This window comes from Helianthus annuus, chromosome 12 (genome assembly GCF_002127325.2).
Source record: "Helianthus annuus cultivar XRQ/B chromosome 12, HanXRQr2.0-SUNRISE, whole genome shotgun sequence".
NCBI classification, from domain to species: Eukaryota; Viridiplantae; Streptophyta; class Magnoliopsida; order Asterales; family Asteraceae; genus Helianthus; species Helianthus annuus.
The window spans coordinates 103,977,875-103,995,943 of NC_035444.2; the positions used below are offsets into that span (position 1 = coordinate 103,977,875).

The 18,069-nt window shown below is 37.0% G+C and overlaps 2 protein-coding genes across 2 annotated transcripts; one reads left to right on the forward strand and one right to left on the reverse strand.

Moving 5' to 3' along the window:
- Positions 1-1,867: 1,867 nt before the first annotated feature.
- Positions 1,868-3,871, reverse strand: LOC118485100. Its single transcript, XM_035981345.1, has 3 exons — positions 3,851-3,871; positions 3,166-3,681; positions 1,868-2,009 (listed from the first exon to the last, which is right to left on the reverse strand). Exons 1-3 carry the CDS (start codon positions 3,869-3,871, stop codon positions 1,950-1,952), a joined length of 597 nt encoding a protein of 198 aa, XP_035837238.1. The 3' UTR covers positions 1,868-1,949.
- On the forward strand, positions 3,765-6,220 carry LOC110895788. The gene is made up of 8 exons (XM_022143141.2): positions 3,765-3,922; positions 4,013-4,195; positions 4,282-4,393; positions 4,484-4,636; positions 5,144-5,190; positions 5,417-5,534; positions 5,750-5,816; positions 6,047-6,220. The coding sequence occupies exons 2-8, from the start codon at positions 4,019-4,021 to the stop codon at positions 6,090-6,092; spliced, it is 720 nt and encodes a 239-aa protein (XP_021998833.1). The 5' UTR covers positions 3,765-3,922; positions 4,013-4,018; the 3' UTR covers positions 6,093-6,220.
- The last annotated feature ends 11,849 nt before the right edge of the window (positions 6,221-18,069 follow it).

Sequence of the window (18,069 nt, forward strand, 5' to 3'; positions counted from 1 at the left end):
TTTAATGGTATTCGGTTGCCTAAAGATGGCCCAGTTCTATCTCATTTGTTCTTCGCGGACGACGCTATTATTCTTGGAGATTGGTCCCAACTTGAAGTCATTAAAGTGGTAAGAATTCTTTGGTGTTTTCATATATGCTATGGGCTTAAAATTAATATTGCAAAATCAAATTTGTACGGTATTGGAGTTTCTAGAGCTGAAATTGACGGTATGGCCAGCATTGTGGGTTGCAAACCGGACTCTCTCCCATTCACGTACTTGGGTTTGTTGGTTGGAGCAAATATGAATCGCATTAACAACTGGAAACCGGTCTTTGACGTGTTTGAAAAGCGGCTTGCGACGTGGAAATCCTCTCTATTGTCTATTGGGGGTAGAGTGACTGTTATAAAATCTGTGTTAGAAAGTCTACCGAGTTACTATTTCTCCTTATATAAGGCTCCTAAAAAGGTCAATCACGATTTGGAATGTACTATTAAAAAAAATTTATGGGGCGGGACGAGCAATGACAAGAAGATGCATCGGGTTAGATGGGACTGGGTAGCGTCAGATAAAAGTTGCGGAGGACTTGGCATTAGTAAACTCGGAGACATTAATGTCGCTTTATTATCTAAGTGCGGATGGAAATTCAAAACCGAACCTTTGAACCTTTGGAGGAAAGTGGTTGACTCGATCCATTCGAGTAGGGTGGCTTGGGAGTGTACTCCGTATAAGTCGTCTCTTAGCGGAGTGTGGTGTAATATCGCGAAAATATTTGTTAATACTAAGATAAACGGGATGTCGTTGCGTAACTACATTAAGGGTAAGGTTGGTAACTGGGAGGTTATTTCGTTTTGGCTCGACCCGTGGTTGTCGGTTGATCCTTTGTGAGTTGTTTTCCCATCCTTGTTCTCTCTTGAGGCCGAAAAAAGTGTAAACTTGGCGACCGAGTGGATGTCTTCGATCCAGGTCGGCAATGTGGGTGGAATTGGAAACGGCCCCCCGCATCCGATGCGGAACTGTCTGAGCTCCAACAGATTGTTAGCTTGATTCACAGGGCGGTCTTTCAGGCCGGGGAGGATGGATGGTGCTGGAATTCTAATCAGAAAGGTGAATATTCGGTGTCTAATGTAAGGAAGCTGCTGAATTTTACTGTGGATGTCAGTAACAGTTCGTGATGCAATGGTGTAAGTGGGTTCCTTTGAAATGTAATATTTTTGCGTGGCGTGCGGAGATGGGAAAAATCCCCACAGTGATGGCGCTCAGGTATAAGAATATTTAGATTCAGGACCCTTCGTGTAATTTTTGTCACTTTGGTGACGAAACGGTCGATCACCTCTTTACTTCCTGCTCGGTGGCGGTTAGGATGTGGTCTTTAATTAGAAATTGGTGTAATACTCCTCTCTTCTTGGTGTTCTCATTTAGAGATCTTCTGGAATGGCATAATCACTCGGGGTTATCGGGTGGTGCTAAAGAGGCGTTCAAAGGTATAATCATCGTGGCTTGTTGGAGTATATGGAAAGCAAGGAATGAAGCGAGGTTCTCGAACAATACGTTAGAGTAGAAAACATTTTTAGTCAAGTTAAAGCTGTTAGGTGTTGTTTGTTTTTTTAGAGGAAAAATGTTTGCAGTCTGCGGACCACATCTGCAGACATCTGTAGCAGAAGAGGTGGACCAAACCTCTGCAGTCTGCAAGAAGAAGACTGTTTGTTTTTTAACCTCTGCAGTCTGCTGAAATAGGCTGAAATTTAAATAAACTGAAATAATAGTTATATAACAGAGTTTTCAACATTCAAATGAACTGAAATTTAAATAAACTAAAAATTTATAAACTTAAAAGAGTTTTTCAACATTCGAATTTAAATAATAGTTGAATGTCCAATATCTAATGAGAATCCAAAGTTCGTTTTAACTACTAGAAATCATCCAAAAGACGTCATATATCAATCAAGCAGTATCGTCAAGCAATATCGTCACCCATCCAAATTTGCATTATTCGTCCAAATGTGCATATAAAACAAAATCACCACCACCTACATTCATAAGTTTTAGATATTAGAAAAAATTACAATCCTGAAATATAATACCTACATATGATGGTCTAGTTATGAAAGGATAGGTATGCAACTGTATACGCTGTTGTACCATATAAGAATGTTTTCCACTATAAAGGTGAGTAACAAACAAACAAGCAAATGGTTGCAATAAAGAATCACCAACCATTTCATTTATGATTTAAACTTTATATTACTAATTCAAGTTTGATTATATTATTATTACGAAGAATCAGTTAAAAAGATTAGTATTTGATCAAAAAGAGCATAACTTTTATGTTAAAGATCCAAAACCACTAAGCAGCTGCCACAACTGATATACAAATCTAAACTGCAAACCAAATACATAAAAAAAGATTCAATTTCTACTCAATGGATGAGGCTTACTTTCTTGCACAGAAGATTCAATGCATCTCCATTTTGTTTTAATAAACTATTGCAAATAACATCTGCACTTCAGGTTCTTGCAATCAGTTATGAGAAATAAAGCCTACTATACAAGATATTGAAGCCTGGGAGCTGGTATATTTTTTCTTTTACATTTTTTATGATGTAAATTTGCTATTGCAAAAACAAACACAACATTTAATCAGCATTTAATGGTGCTATTGTCTATTTATTCCAATATGTTCCAAACATAGTCACCTAATTCGCGGTACGCGGTTCAAGTTCGCAATTCGCTAGTTGGGACGAATTCGGTTCGGAGGGGGGTAGGTTTAATGCAATTTTTGCTACGTTTTTTCTTTTGGCCATGTAAAGTATTAGTTACATTCTTTTTAGAGATCATTTTTTGGAAGGCCGCAACATGCATTTTCTTATGTTTGACTTTTCAGCAGTCAAGATCAGATCAGATTGAGCCATTATCCACCAAAGTTCATCATCAAGATCAGATTTTTTAAAGAAACCCTTAACTAACAAGTAAAATTAATAACACCCAGATAAAATTTTGACGGAATTTAACTGTTAATAATCTCAAAACTATGGTATATGATAAGAACACTAAGAAGGATCGAAGTTTTTTTCTTACTGTACGGTGTTAATCAACCAAACCCACAAAGATTTCTCAACAACTCAATCAGTATCAATCAATAAACACAATATTTAATCAGTAACGAGGTAGCTGGGTAAAACAAACCTTAAGAATGATTTTCTGCTCCTTTGTAGCAGGGGCCGACGAGGTAGCAATCGGAGGAGAGATGTGTTGTCGGCGGTGAAGGAGGAGGTGTGATGGAAGGTGAAGGCGGCGGCAACTTGAGTGGTGGAGGAGAGGTGGTGGAGGAGAAGAGGTGAGAAGCTGGAGTGGTGGAGGAGATTGGTTATGGTTGGAGAGATGTGTGTTTTGAGAAGGAGATGTTTTGAAGAGGTTTGAAGACTGAGGGCAAGCTCTGCGTGATAAAGAGATGGGGCAGATGTTTTTTATTGAAAGCTCTTCTAAAAAACAAACAAGCTGCAGACCTCTATGTATGCGCGTGGTCTGCTTGGGGAAGACAAAAGAGGTACAGAAGTACTTTTTCAAAAAAACAAACACCACTTTAGTCACCTTTGGTTCGTTAATAGATCGCGTCACAAAGATGTAACATGGGATGACTGGTGTAAATTTGTGAATATGTAGTTTTGGTTGTGTCTTCAGTCTACCCGGTTTGTGGGTAGGCTGGATCCGTTTTGTTTAATGAAAGTTACCGTTAAAAAAAAAGTGTAATACCAAACACCGGAAAACCGGAAAATAAAAAACAAACAAAATCAAATCAAAGAGTTGCTATTAAGCGATGCAACGGAAATCGAAAAAACCAAAACCAAAGGAATTTAGAAACCAAAATAACTTGGTAGGAGAAGCTGAACATCGTGTTTCCCTCGCCTTCTTCTTCTTTTCACACTTGAATCGCTCATCGTGGGTAAGTCGGAAGCAAAATCATTCATTCTACAGTAGTATTTCTTCTGTTGTTCACTAACCCTAACACTAACACCTTTCGTCTTTGTTGAAGATCTGAATGGATTTGTCAAACTTTGAACCCTTATTCGGTGAGCCCAAGGTGGAGTCCACGCCTGCCCGTCCATTCTTGTTTCAAGTTCACGCCCCGGACTCCTCTCAACTCAGAGTTGTTGTCACTGATTTTCTCTCCACCACTTTTCAGGCACTTTGCTCAATTCAACAGCTCGATGATATGGTTAACCCACCCACTCTCCCAACCCTTGTTTTACTTTTACATCTTATCTTATTCCAATACCCTTGTTTTACATCTTATTTACACAGAGAGATGAGACTGGAGTTGGTGGTTCTTGGTCTGACTTTCTGGAATACCTTGTTCATTCCATAAAGTTTGGGGATGTCAAGCTTCTTTTGGAGGGCCAATCAAAATCAAGTGGTAAGTTATGCATCCTCATCCTACCTGTTGTTGTTGTTGTTGCTATAATCCATTCCAAGATCATCATCATCATGTAATTGATTATCTTAGGACCAAGACTTATCGCTCAGAAGTCAAAAGGAATGCCGAAAATCTCCGTTTCTCTGCGTAGCCTTGTTGCTACTGCTGCAAATGAGGCGATCGCAAGGCTTTCTATTGATATGTACAAAGCATATCAAACCAATCGCACCTTGCTACTTGAAGGTGGATTTTTTTTTTATTTCTTTTATTAAGTTCTATACAAAGATTTTATGTTCCAGGTTTAACCCTTCTATTCTATTTAAGGGTTATTGGATTTTATCACCCAAAACTATTGGCTATTGGTTGCTGCCACCCCCAACTATTACTTTAACATCCGTCACCCCCAACTTAACACTTAGTTTGTTCTGTCACCACATCTTTAAATAATCACTAACTTTAGATCCCGTTACTGTACTTTTGGGGGTGTCATAGGGATCTTAGGAAGGTTTTAGGGATCTTAGGAAGGTTTCAGGGATCTTGGGACACCACAAATGTATAGTAACAGGATCAAAAGTTAGTGATCAGTTAACGACGTGGTGACAGAACACACTAAGTGTTAAGTTGGGGGTGGCGGGCGTCAAAGTGATAGTTGGGGGTGGTAGTGGCCAATAGCCAATAGTTAGGGGTGAAATCTTCTATTTAACGACGTGGTGACAGAACACAGTAACTGTATTTTATCCTTTCCCTTAGAGCAAGAGAGTCGACACCAGTTGACAAAAGTGCTTTCAGCTGAAAAGGCAGGTTTTTTCTTATGTTATTAATTAGTAGTCTTATATGTGTTTCTTTCGCATAAGAGAATGACATTTCACATGGAGATATACTAGCAAAATATTTGAAACCTATTTGTATAGATAGATTCAAGCTGTTGCTGTATGGAATCTGCTATTTGGCGTTTTTGCTTATCATAAAACCTATTTTTGTTTCCATCTACAAATTGGTAACACTTTGTTTGTCGTTTATCAGGAAAAAAGTGAACAACTTCAGAAGCAACTTGATGGGCTACTTTATTCAAACAGGCACAACTCGCATAAGATCCATGATAAATTAACATCAGATACTTCATCTGCTGCCACCCTCTATGGTAAAGAATTTACTTCTTGTTTGTCTATGCATGGCTTACGATAAAAAAAACCTTGTGAAGCTCTTTGCTCTTTACAAAAAGCATCGTACTCAAAGGCGGCTAAAATGTAATACGTGTATCGCTTGCTGTAATCATTGCTTGCATCATCACATTTTAGGTGGCAGTTACTATGTACATATATATATATATATACAGTAACACTTTTTTATTTCCAGACAAACAATCCGATCAGAATCCAAGCCCGATGAAGGCGCCGAAGCGTGTGGTTCCAGCACATCGCAGGTCAATTTGAGTATACATTTCTTATTTTAGCAAAATAGATTAAACTGTTACTTTCCCGCATTCTTTTCCACTACATTTACAAAAATGTCATTATTACTTGTGATAGGTATACAGTTCCTAGTTTTGGCCAAATTGCCCGGTTTTGATACAGTTGAAATCGCTTGCTCTATATAACTTTTTAGTCTATTTTGTTTTGTATATTGACAAGTTTTAATATTGATAAATTGCAGATCGAAAGTACGAGGGGTTCTCCTGCAAGATACTGAAGATGATTAGATGAGTTGAAACACAGAACATAATTAATTATTAATTCCAGGTTTTTGAGCTGTAAATCATTATGCTGAACAGGTTGTATTTATCTTATCCATATGACAAGGTAGGTAAATCCTATTGTGGCACAAAAACGCAACGCATTCTGCCTAAGGGTGTAAACGAGCAGAGCCGAGCCCGAGCTCGCCTGGGCTCGAGCTCGGCTCGTCATGTCATGTTTTTTTGAAGCTCGAGCTCGGGCTCGGCTCGGTTCGAGCCTACTTATTTGAGTTTGAGCTCGGCTCGCGAGTAAAACCCAAAGCTCGAGCTCGGCTCGAGCTATTTTAAGAACAACCTTAGACGAGTTAAAAACTTGGCTCGAGCTCGCTTCAGTATCGCTTAAACGAGCCAAAGCTCGGCTCGCCAATGCTATCATCATTATTATTATATTATATATAAAATAAATAAATTTTTGTTTGGGCTCGTTTAGGCTCGCGAGCCTAAACGAGCTTTGTATTTCAGGCTCAAGCTCAGGCTTGATAACTAAACGAGCTCTATTTCAGGCTCGAGCTCGGGCTCGTTAAAGCTCGGCTCGTTCGAGCTTTTAACCAAGCCGATAACGAGTAGCTCTCGAGCCTCTGGGCTTGTTTACACCCCTAATTCTGCCATATGTGTGTAGATTTTAAGGACCTCACCCCAATCATGCCCCAAAGACCAATACCCCTTTCCTGATATGGATCATAAGGCGGATTTTTTTTATCCGGGTACAAATTCAATTATTTTTTGAACACATGAAAAGGTTACAACCATATCCACGTGGCCAAGCAAGAACATGATTAGATAGTGTTCCTCATGGACCAGGTTGTATTTTGTTGTCGAAAAGTGCCTTTTGATCTAAAGTGCATATAGGTGAATATATAAGTGTACGTAGACAACCAGACCATCAAAAGTTCGATTGAATAGGGAATTCTCAATAAACATTTGAGAAAAGTTTAGTGTCACACCCCGTCAAGGCGGTAATACTGGAATATGACGCTTGTATATCATAACAAATAGCCACATAAGTCTTGATGCAAGTCTCTAACCAAGTCCAAGTCCATTGCTAACTCACTTGCGATCACCTGAAAAACTTGCTTAAAAAGGTCAACTATAAAGTGGGTGAGCACACAAGTTTTAATATTTCGATAAAACATTAAAACAGTTTAACCAATAAGGTTTGCTTGTATGTAACATATGCATCACAAATAAACAGATAACCGAAATTACATGAGTCACAACCAATCCTAAAGGCATGTTAATTTGCCTATTGACAAGTTATTTTTTCCAAGTTAATGTCTTGTTGCAAAACATTAAGATAAGGTTGGAGATATCCATCCAATGTGCGAGCTCATGGACTTGGTGCGACCAACAATGAACAATGAATGGGGTTGTCAGCCCGAATAGTACTACCCAATCCTGTCCATCTGCTCCTTCCAATAATTAAATGTTTATGAGGTTGGGACTTAGGGTGCGATAACGTAAGGTATCTAATGTATCCCAAGTCAATAATAAGTTCATAGTTGAAGCAAGAAAGAAAGAAAAGAAACTCATTTGCAATATCTAAGGTTCTGGCCTTCTTCATCCACAAGATCATTAAAAAAACAAATGTGAAATTTGTTGATGAAGAAGAAATGTACACACCTACAATCATGAATGCTTGGAATGAAAAGGAGAAGAAATAGGAGGAAGAAGGATACATTTCAAGTATGTTCTCTATAATCCCAAAAAATCTCATATTTTGAAAGAATACTTGCAAGTTCTAGTACGAAAGGAGAAAACAAGGAGACATTGATGGTTCTTCGTCCTTTGATACGTGGTTAAAAGTCTGTAGTTTCTCGTGCTTAAATTTGTGTTTTATGTGAATTTAGGTTTTCGAATGCTCTACTTTAATATGGTTTGCTTTGCGGGTCTATATAATTTTAAGGTGCATTTCGGGAGCTAAATGAGGCTTTAGGTTGGAGCTAGGAGGAACTGGGTGGAAGAAACGAAGAAAACTTGCATTATTGATGGCAACCGCGTCGGTGACGGTCTTGTAAGGCGTCGCTGATGCCATAACATCGTGTAACTAGCAGAAAGTGGCGTCGACAGGTTTGTCGCGTCGCCGTCACACATCCCTGGTGTCGTCAACACTGTTATTTAGTCAAACCAGCACAGAACTGATCAAAATGTGAGTTAATTCGGGATTTTGAAGGTTTAAGGCTAATTTTCAAATAGTTGGGGGGGGGGGGGGTACATTGTCATATTCCAATCATCTTCTCTAAAAAAAATCACTCTCCAAGACTCTCCAATCACCATCCTACAACCGAAAATCAAGATCTAATGGTGTTTTCTTCATGTTTCTTTATGGAGCTAGTGGTAAGCTCCATAAACCATCTTTTACTTCATATTAAGCTTATGTACAAGTTACACCATCAAAGAACCTAAACTTTAAAAGATGGTAACATGAAGATCTAACATAATCTAAGTGAAAACAAGTGGTTTTGAAGTTGTTTGATGTATGTTATGAAGTTGTGAATGTTGAATCTTGTGTTTTTAGTTAGATCCATCATGTGAAAGCTTGTCAGAGGCTTAGATCTAACAAGTTTAAGTATGGATCTTGAAAGATCCATGGTGAAACTTGAATATGAACTTGAAAAGTCTTTATGTGAACATGAAAAATGGTTTTTAAAGAATGTTTTCATGATCTTGAAGTAACTAAACTTATGGATGGTTAAGTTATGAGATTAAGCTTCATAAAAAGTTGAGTAAACTGCCATTTTGGTCCCTGTGGTTTGAGCATTTTTGCCATTTTAGTCCAAATCTTAAACTTTTTAAATCTGAGTCCCTGTGGTTTCACTTTTATTGCCATTTTAGTCCAAAATTCAAAACTCCCTTTTTTGATTGTTGCAACCCTCTGTTGGGATTGAACCCTATCAGAGGAACAGATAATTAAAGCCAAAACTGGATTAAGGCAGTGGATCCAGAATAAGCAGATGTTATGTATTCAAGTCTCTCCCCTTGAAAGTAGTTTCAACATCCGATGACCTCTAATCTACTGATCATTACAACTGTTGACCTACAACTGCTGATCAAGTCAAAGACTGATAAAGATTAAAACCCTGCTATTCAATCTACTGCTATAAGTCAAGCTCTGCTGGATATGTCAAGTACTGCTGGGCTCACATCAGTGGAAGGATGCAGCAGTAGTTTAGTTTATCTCATGTAATGTATTGTAATCAATGTTTAGCATAGCAGTACTTGTATAGATCAAATGTTAGAGTTTGTTAGGAGGTTAGATGTCACTTTCATGGTGACGTCAGCAAAGATGCCACAGTGGTTTGTCTGTGCCTATAAATAGAACAGTACCCTGTACTGTTCTATTAGCTCTTCACCATCTTTCTTCCTGTACGAACAAATCAATGTGAGCTCAGGCTGAGGGGGAGTTTGTTACATACATGCAATTGTAATCGTTGATGAAATAAATTCAATCATTCGGTTCTATGTTGAAAATATGTGTTGAAAGCAATTCTCCTGTTTGATTGTGTAAAGTTTGTTTCCATATTATATCCCGCTGCACTACTTGTTCATTGTTCATCTTAATTTCAAACATAAAACACAATCAAAACCAAACTCAGATCCTAACAATTGGTATCAAAGCTCGGACAGTCAAATTTGATCTAACAATCATTTTGACATAAATAGTTCAGCTCAGAATTATTGATACTGATAGTTGTTCGTTTTGTTGAAAAACAGAGTAAGGTTTAATCACCATTAAAGTTGATTAATTAGTGCCTGTAAAACAACCAGGATGACGTCACAATCACAAGATGCTAATAACAGCATTGGATCACTCTTCAAACCACCCATGTTGAAGCGCAATGAGTACAACATCTGGCAGAGAAGGATGGGTCACATCCTTGCTCAACAGAATACCGGATGTTGGAAGTCGGTTATCTTTGGACCTCATGTTCCAATAGTGCCAAGTGCTGAGGATACAAAGAAGTTCGAACCTAAAAAACCTGAAAACTATTCTGAAACTGATTTTCAAAAGTTTGAACTGGATGCCAAGGCATTTAGCATTGTTGCATCTGCTTTACCAAATGAAATATATGCTGGACTGTTACATTGTAACAGTGCCAAAGAGCTATGAGATGCACTTAAGGAACAGTTTGGGGGAACTGAAGAAGTGATTGAAAACAACAGGGAAATTCTGAATCAACAGTATGAAACATTTTGTCACATTATGGGTGAATCATTAACACAGTAGTTTGAGAGGTTTAGTTGTCTCATGAGTGAGCTATGTGACAACTGTCAAATTTGCATGCATCCGTACGTTTAATTAATATTGATTTATGCTTAATGACTGTGCTTAATTACAACTATTGATTTAAATGCTTTCTGATTTCTGTTACATACATACATATGCATCACATTTCATACTATCACTCCATTTATTTCACACAAACTTTAGTGACAAACTTGATGCACAAAGCACAGTTAGCACACTGAGCGGATGACCCAGAAAACATGCTGACAATGCCAGCACCTAGACAGACAATGTTTTTTAGGCCAGTACGAGCCAGAGACAGGGTACTACACTAGGGTAGTGTGTAGGGAAGTGAGAACCATAAAACTGCGTCACTAGGTGATAGCTATAGTGTCGGGAAGTGCCTAAAACACACTCTAAATGCAGAATTCTGCATCTACTAACGAAATTCAGCATTTAAAATGCTAGTAATGTGCCAAAAATATGGCAGAATGGCCCTGTATACTTTCCTAAGTGCCGGGAATTAATTGTGACACAAAAAGTATTATAAAAGACACTTTGCGGATTAATTAAGCACCTTAACGGAACAGTATCAAACCGAAAAACCGGACACTACCCGGAACACAAAAATATTGTCAAACACATTGTTTTTATTTTTCTAAGCTAGTTAGGGTCCCCGAACACCCTAACACACTATATATTTAATAACACACCATAAACCACTAAATATTCTAAATATTTCCTAACTAGATTGTAACTAACATTTGCAACCCAACCAAACTAGAACACCCCCCCCCCCCAACCGGTTATGGACCAAGTGGGACACCCTTGAATTTTCTTGAATAATTTAAGTGATATGTTAAGTACTATAGAGACACTTTGACCATTAGACAATGGAGAGTTGGAGGATTATAAGATGAACCTTGAGTCTTGAACTATCATTCTTATCCAACACACAACACACTCAAACATTCTCTCCCTCTCTTCCCATGGTTCGGCCGAGAACCATCACCCCCATCATCAACATCATTTGATCACTTTCATCCATTTCACTAGTATACAAAGGTGTTAAAGTGCATCCAACGAAGCTCGGCGTGTTCGGAAGTTGAAGGACCTCCCTTATCTTCTTTTATCCACCACATTTCTTCACTTGAACTCCCCTAGCCTTGAGCTAGTGGTAAGTCTCTTAGATCCATTCATTTTACATCCTATGAAGGTGGTTAAAGTATGATTCATGATGTTAAACTTAAGAACTCTAAAGATCATAACTTAAAGCATGAACATAAAAGCTTTACATAAAGGTCATGAGATGAAAGAGGATAATACATGATAAATCTGAATTAAATAAACAAAAACCTGCTGTAAATAACTTATGGCCTAATGTTAATCGTATTAGAAAGTATGGCGATCGTAAGTGTACATTTTAGTGGCGTTTAGACCATAAAAAGCATGCTGATTTGCATTTTCAGCCACCTTCAACTGGCTGTAAACAGATCATTCTAAATCGAAAAACTGATTTTCTGAAGTCTAAATTGTATATTTTCGAAAAACTGATCAAATGACACTCGAATCGTAATTTTTCGAGGTCGTTTACTATTTTTAAAGACCCATTTTGTAACAGCAGCTAAAGCTGAATTTTCACTGCAGTAAATGGGTGATATGTTTTTAGTCATAACTTGAAATCTATGTTAAATCAGCTCATGAAAATTGTACTGTAGGTGACCACTGACGTCGTAGTAATTCTCCCACTGGAATTTCGTCAAACGGACTTATGATAAATTTTAGATGAATTATTTCGTAGACTGCAATCAGAAAGTGACAAATCTGATTGCAGTCCGGTAAATAAATTTTGATAAAATATTGGTAATGAACTGGACCCCGATATTTTTACACAATAATATTTGGATCGTATAAGACATTCTGTAAAAATTTGGGAATTTTTGGGATAAGATAACTATTTTATTAAAATGCCCGAAAACAGCCCGGTTTTGTATATTAAAACTGAAATGATATAAGTATTTTGCATATCTAAATGCCGGGTTGGTTATTTGAGAACGATCTAACGTGTTATATGTTAAAGAAAATGATATGCTATTTAGCATGGGCACCTCCATTTACAAAGGAGACTATGGTGAAATTTTCCAAAAATCCTAACACTTAGTAAATATTTTTCTGAACGAGTGTTACAAGTATATTTTATAACTTGTGTTTCAAATATATTCGCCATAAATTTTGTTACTAAATACAAAGTATCGAAGGTTGGTTTTTTTTTCGCGAATAAAAATGAGTAAATATGTATTTAGAATATGTATTTTATACTAAGACACTTGTGTGATCATTTGTATATTTTGTGAACTAGTTATATTATTTTAGGGTAAAATAATATAACTTACAAAATACCATGGAAATTACAACTCCAAAATAATACCAAATTGCAAGGAATAAAATACTTAAGTTACACACATGATATTGTGAAACCGAACAAGAAAACGTAACTTATGAAATATTCCGGGACATACCATTACACTATATTTTTGGGTAAAATATTATTTTGGAAATGAAGGAAGTAAAAATATATTATTTTTGGGAAAAATATATATATTTTGGCATACGTTATTTTTGACAAATAAGTTATATATTTTCTAAGTGAGACTTGAAAATATATTGTTTTTGGAAATATATACTGGGAATATATTGGTATATTTTAATGGGAATAATGCACTGGAATACGACGCCAATACATGGCTAAAGACACACATACAAAAATACGAATACACAAAGTATGAGATACCCCCATCCTTGGGAAGGAAATGCGAATACAAATACATGAGAAGTATTACTACAAAAATATTGTTTAACAAATTATTTCAAAAGAAGATGCAAGTTAAAATATTTATTATCTTAACAACCAATTATATAACTTGGAATAATGGTGAAAGCACTTGAAAACGCAACTCAAAGGCACTAATTAATACTAGTCAAGGCATGGCCCGCTCATCTAATAAGACCATAATGCATTGTAGGTAGTCGTGTACACCAGAGGACACTTCGAGTTACATTGGATACCAAGACGCAAAACTGTGAGGTCATGTCCCCCTTTTCTTTAACTGTTTTCAGTTTTACAACTTCGGGGGTGAAATAGATGTTACATACTGTTTACAAACGCTTTAAACATGGTATGATTAGCTAAGGAATTTACTGCTAGATCACGTGAATGGGTAGGCTATTATCGTAAGACCATTAATCCTTGTATAAGGACCGAGGGGCATGAGTGATAGATCTATTGGGTGTTGCGAGCCCCACCCATGGGCCTGTGAGTGGCTGCATGTGGTGACTATGTCGTTCCGCCGGAGGGGCCGATACGAAATACGCATACAGGTTTGAGTGCTTTCTAGGCCATGTCACATATTAATGTATTAGTTACACAGTAATTGATCTCTTTTTCCTTATTGCTACATACCAGGGACATATATTTACACAGACATACTTTAAAGGCTTATTCAGACACATACACATGAACTCGCTCAACTTTTGTTGATGTTTTTCAAACTACATGCATTTCAGGAAATTAAGTATGGATCTAGCGGGCGTTGGAGTTTCAAGTCATGTTAAGCATAAAGATGTCATCCATGGTCTTTGAGTTTGGTCAGTGTGTCTTATTCCTGGACGAGACACGTCTTCCAAACTTTGATTACAACTAATATCTTTTGACGAGTCCTTAGCGAACTTTTACACAGTTCATATGGTTTGTAAAACTTGAATGTGAAGTCTACGTTTTAGACAATGTTGTTATGTTTTAAACTCATTTTATGGATGACAAATATTTGGTTTTATCATATAGTTGTTTGATATGGTTGAATGCAATGTTAACAAGAAAGTCACACCATAATCATGCTTCCGCAAAAGTCAGGGTGTGACAAGCTAAAACTTGTTAATGTTGAATTCACTAAATCAGCACAAAATAGCAGGTTTCTTAGATCACTTCCTGATAAATGGGATACAATTGCCTTTGTGACCAGAAATTCTGTTGAGTTCAAAGATCTAACACTGACCCAGCTTCATGGTAGACTCCTGACCTATGAAAGGGAGTTGAACCAGAAAAAGAAGCTGCAAGAGTCTGGTAAAGTTACAGATGATTATTCATTTGGTAACACAGCTCTGTTGGGTCAAGAAGAGTCTAGCAGTAGTAAGGATCAGAGTTATGATCATTTTATTGACATAACTGCTGGAGGTAATTTCAGCTCTGATCCTCACTCATCCAACTTTGCTTTCACAGCAAATGGAGAAAGCCAGAACTCAGACAATCTATGCTTTGAACTCAATGATTTACAGCACTTTGATCCAACTGATCTTGAAGAAATGGACATATTGCACCAATTGGCTTTGCTTAGTGTGAGAACAAGCAAATTTTACAAAAGGAGAAGGTTAATTCTGAAAGATGATGATACTTCACCACCACCAACATCTTCAAAATCTCCATCACTTGTTACCATACCAAACCCTGTTCCTCTCTTATCAGCTCAGATTCAAAAGCCAATAGCTCCTGCAGGTGTTCAATTTGTGACAACCCTCACCAAATCAGGTATCCGTACGACTTAATTAATAATTAATTACTGCTTAATTACTGTGCTTGATTGAAATTATGGATAAACTGCTACTTGAATTCTGATACGTACACTTACTTGCATCATACTTTATTTGCTGTCACTCCATGATTTACATACTGAACTCTAGTGACAACCTTGATGCACAAAAGCACAGTAGCATTATGAACGGATAACCTATTAAACATGCTGATATAGCCAGCATCAGGCAGACATTGCCTCTAAGGCCTGTATGAGCCAGTGATATTTTGCTACACTAGTAGTGAGTGTAGGGATACGAGGGTTGTAGAACCGCGTCACTAGGTATAAGTTACAGTGACCGGATGTGCCTAAAACGTACTCTAAGTACAAAATTCAGCACTTTAATTAAAAATTCAGCATTTGGCTAACTAATAAAATGCCAGAACATGAGAAAAATGTTACTAGACACTTTCCAAAGTGTCGGGAATAAGTTGTGTCACTAAAAATAGTAATAACGACACTTTAAAGCTTTGTTAAGCACTTTAACGGATCACTATCCAACCGAACAACCGGACTTTACCCGGAACATAAAAATATTGCCAACAACATTGTTTCTCTTTTCTGAACCACTTAGGGTCCCCGAATACCCTAACACCCGCTATAATGCATAACACACTAGTAACCGAGTTAACCTCCACTTAACTTAACTATAACCTAACTATTGGTTGAAATTGGACTAGGAACCCCCCCCCCCCTTAACCGAACTCGTCCCCTAGGGGGACACCCATGTCCTTTTTGTGATTAAAATAATCACTCTTGTCCCGTATCATTTAGACATATAATCCTATGGTTAATGATCTTGAGTTTGCCTATAAGTTCTAAGCTTAAACCAACATAACTATCACAACACTTATCCACAAAACTCTCTCTCCCTCTCCTTGCTTCCTTTCGGCTGAGAACACCCACATCCATCCATCCATCTTTCGATTTTGATCTTGCAAGTCCAAGGGCATACAAGTGTTAAGGATCTCACACAAGGAAGCTTGGTGCGTTCGGAACGTGAAGAACCTCTCCTCATTGCTTTTATCCACCCAATCTTTGACTAGTTTCTTCCCTAGCCTCGAGCTAGTAGTAAGTTGCTATAAACACACTCTTGATCTATTTTAAAGTGGTTAAAATGAAATATGACAGTTAAAACTCATGAACTTACAAGATGATATGTTAAAAGTTTACTAAAATGATGAACGTGTTGGTTAAAAGCACAAGGGTCGTGTAAATCTTGTAAGACTTGTTTTGTGTAATTATTTAGTGCCGATCTATATTGTGGTAGCACGGATCATCATCTAACCCGGATTAGTCATGTTCATGGATCATGACATAGAGTATGTTTTAGTGTGAAAAGGGGTTAAATGATGAACACTACCACTTACGAAGCATGAACTTGTGTAAAAACGATTTTACTTATGAAATAGTGTTCAAAACTAGTAGATCTACGGATCTACAAGTGGTATTTTCAAAGAACCAAGTGTCAAGTGAAATCATATTTTCTAAACCGGATCTTTACTAAACAAAAGTGATTTTTGTAAGCACACAAGTGTGTAAACACTTGTGTAACACTAAGTTTCGACAAAGAACTATTTTTGTCAAATTTTACAAGAAGATGTGAAAATATATTTTCTTTAAAAACGAGATTCACAAGAAACCAAGTAGATTATTGCAAAGATCCACTGAAGGTAATGGAAATTCCTACATATTTTGGACAAACCACAAGTTCATGTAATTTTTGCGATTTACATATATATTGACTAGTTTGATGGTTTGGAAATTGTTATTGTGAATGAGAAAATTGTTGATTTGAATTATAAAAGAAAATGATACGCTTGAAAGCGTGGCCACCTCCAGTTACAGGGGAAACTCTGGCGAAATTTTTCCAAAAACCTAACACTTGGAAAATATTTTCATCACAAGTGTTAGAAATACATTTTTAACTTGTTTTTAAAAATATAAATTTCGCCATGATCTTAATTACAAAATTACTAAGTGTCGGAGGTGGGATTTTCACAAAATAAGAACTTGATAAATATATATTTAGTATATATATTTTCATAACAACACTTGTGAATTTTTATGATTATTTTGTGAACTATGCAAATATTATTTTTAGGGTAAAAATAATATTACCATATGATAACGATTCCAAAATAATACGAACGCCTTCACAATAAATATTTAAGTTACAACGGTATAGTTAATACCACCCGACCTTTAAAACGTAACTTACGCATTTTAAGAAATATTTATGAACGCGTATTTTGTCAAGGTATTATTTTGGGAAAATCATATGTATTAAAATATAATATTTTTGGGAAAAATATTTATATTTTGGAGTTAGAAATAAAATATATTTTAAGTGAGACTTAATAATATATTTCAAATTTTACGAACGCACATGTATTAAATCCCCCATCCTTGGGAAGGAATTTTTTTACCAAATAATTACTAAGTGTAATTACGAAATAGTTGTCTAACTATTTCCCAAAAACTTAAACCTTAATGCACGGTCGTCCGTCTAATAGATTTAGTACGTGTAGGTCGTCGCTCAGCGGTTTGATCAGGAGATCTCCTTATTAGAGACGCACCACTGTGAGTTCATGTCCCCCTTTTCTCTTAACTGTTTTCAGTTTTCTAAACTGCGGGGGTGAAATACATGTTACTATATTTATGAGTACTTTATACATGGTATGGTTAGCGTAAGGAGGTTCTACTTAGATCATGTGAGTGGGTAGGCGGAAACTTGAGGCCATTAATCCTCAGGGTAGGACCGAGGGACAGGAGCGGTAGATCTATCTGGGTGTAGCGAGCCCAGCCCCAGGCCCAACAGTACGGACCTCGGGGTGACTTTGTGCCCAACGCATAAATCCACTAGGTTTGAGTCTTCCTACTTGCACTTCACACATATCAATGGCCTTGCAAACCATTGGTGATCTCTTTTTCCTTATTTGCTACATACCAGGATTTTATACATACAAAGGTTTTACTTACTCACTTACACATGAACTCGCTCAACATTATTGTTGATTTGTCCAACTTACATGTATTTCAGGGAACTAAAGATCTGGCGCGGTATGTTATGTTTTCCCGCTGCATCGGAGTT

Excerpts from the sequence above, each read along its gene's own strand:
- LOC118485100 (XM_035981345.1), bottom strand. The coding sequence starts at position 3,871 with ATGTTCAGCTTCTCCTACCAA. Across the intron at positions 3,682-3,850 it reads TGTTCAGCTTCTCCTACCAA|CCTACCCACAAACCGGGTAG; the intron begins GTTATTTTGGTT and ends AAACGGATCCAG. Across the intron at positions 2,010-3,165 it reads AGCAGAAAATCATTCTTAAG|GTGGTGGTGATTTTGTTTTA; the intron begins GTTTGTTTTACC and ends TTATGAATGTAG.
- LOC110895788 (XM_022143141.2), top strand. The coding sequence starts at position 4,019 with ATGGATTTGTCAAACTTTGAACCCTTATTCGGTGAGCCCAAGGTGGAG. Across the intron at positions 4,394-4,483 it reads GGGCCAATCAAAATCAAGTG|GACCAAGACTTATCGCTCAG; the intron begins GTAAGTTATGCA and ends TGATTATCTTAG. Across the intron at positions 5,817-6,046 it reads GTGGTTCCAGCACATCGCAG|ATCGAAAGTACGAGGGGTTC; the intron begins GTCAATTTGAGT and ends GATAAATTGCAG.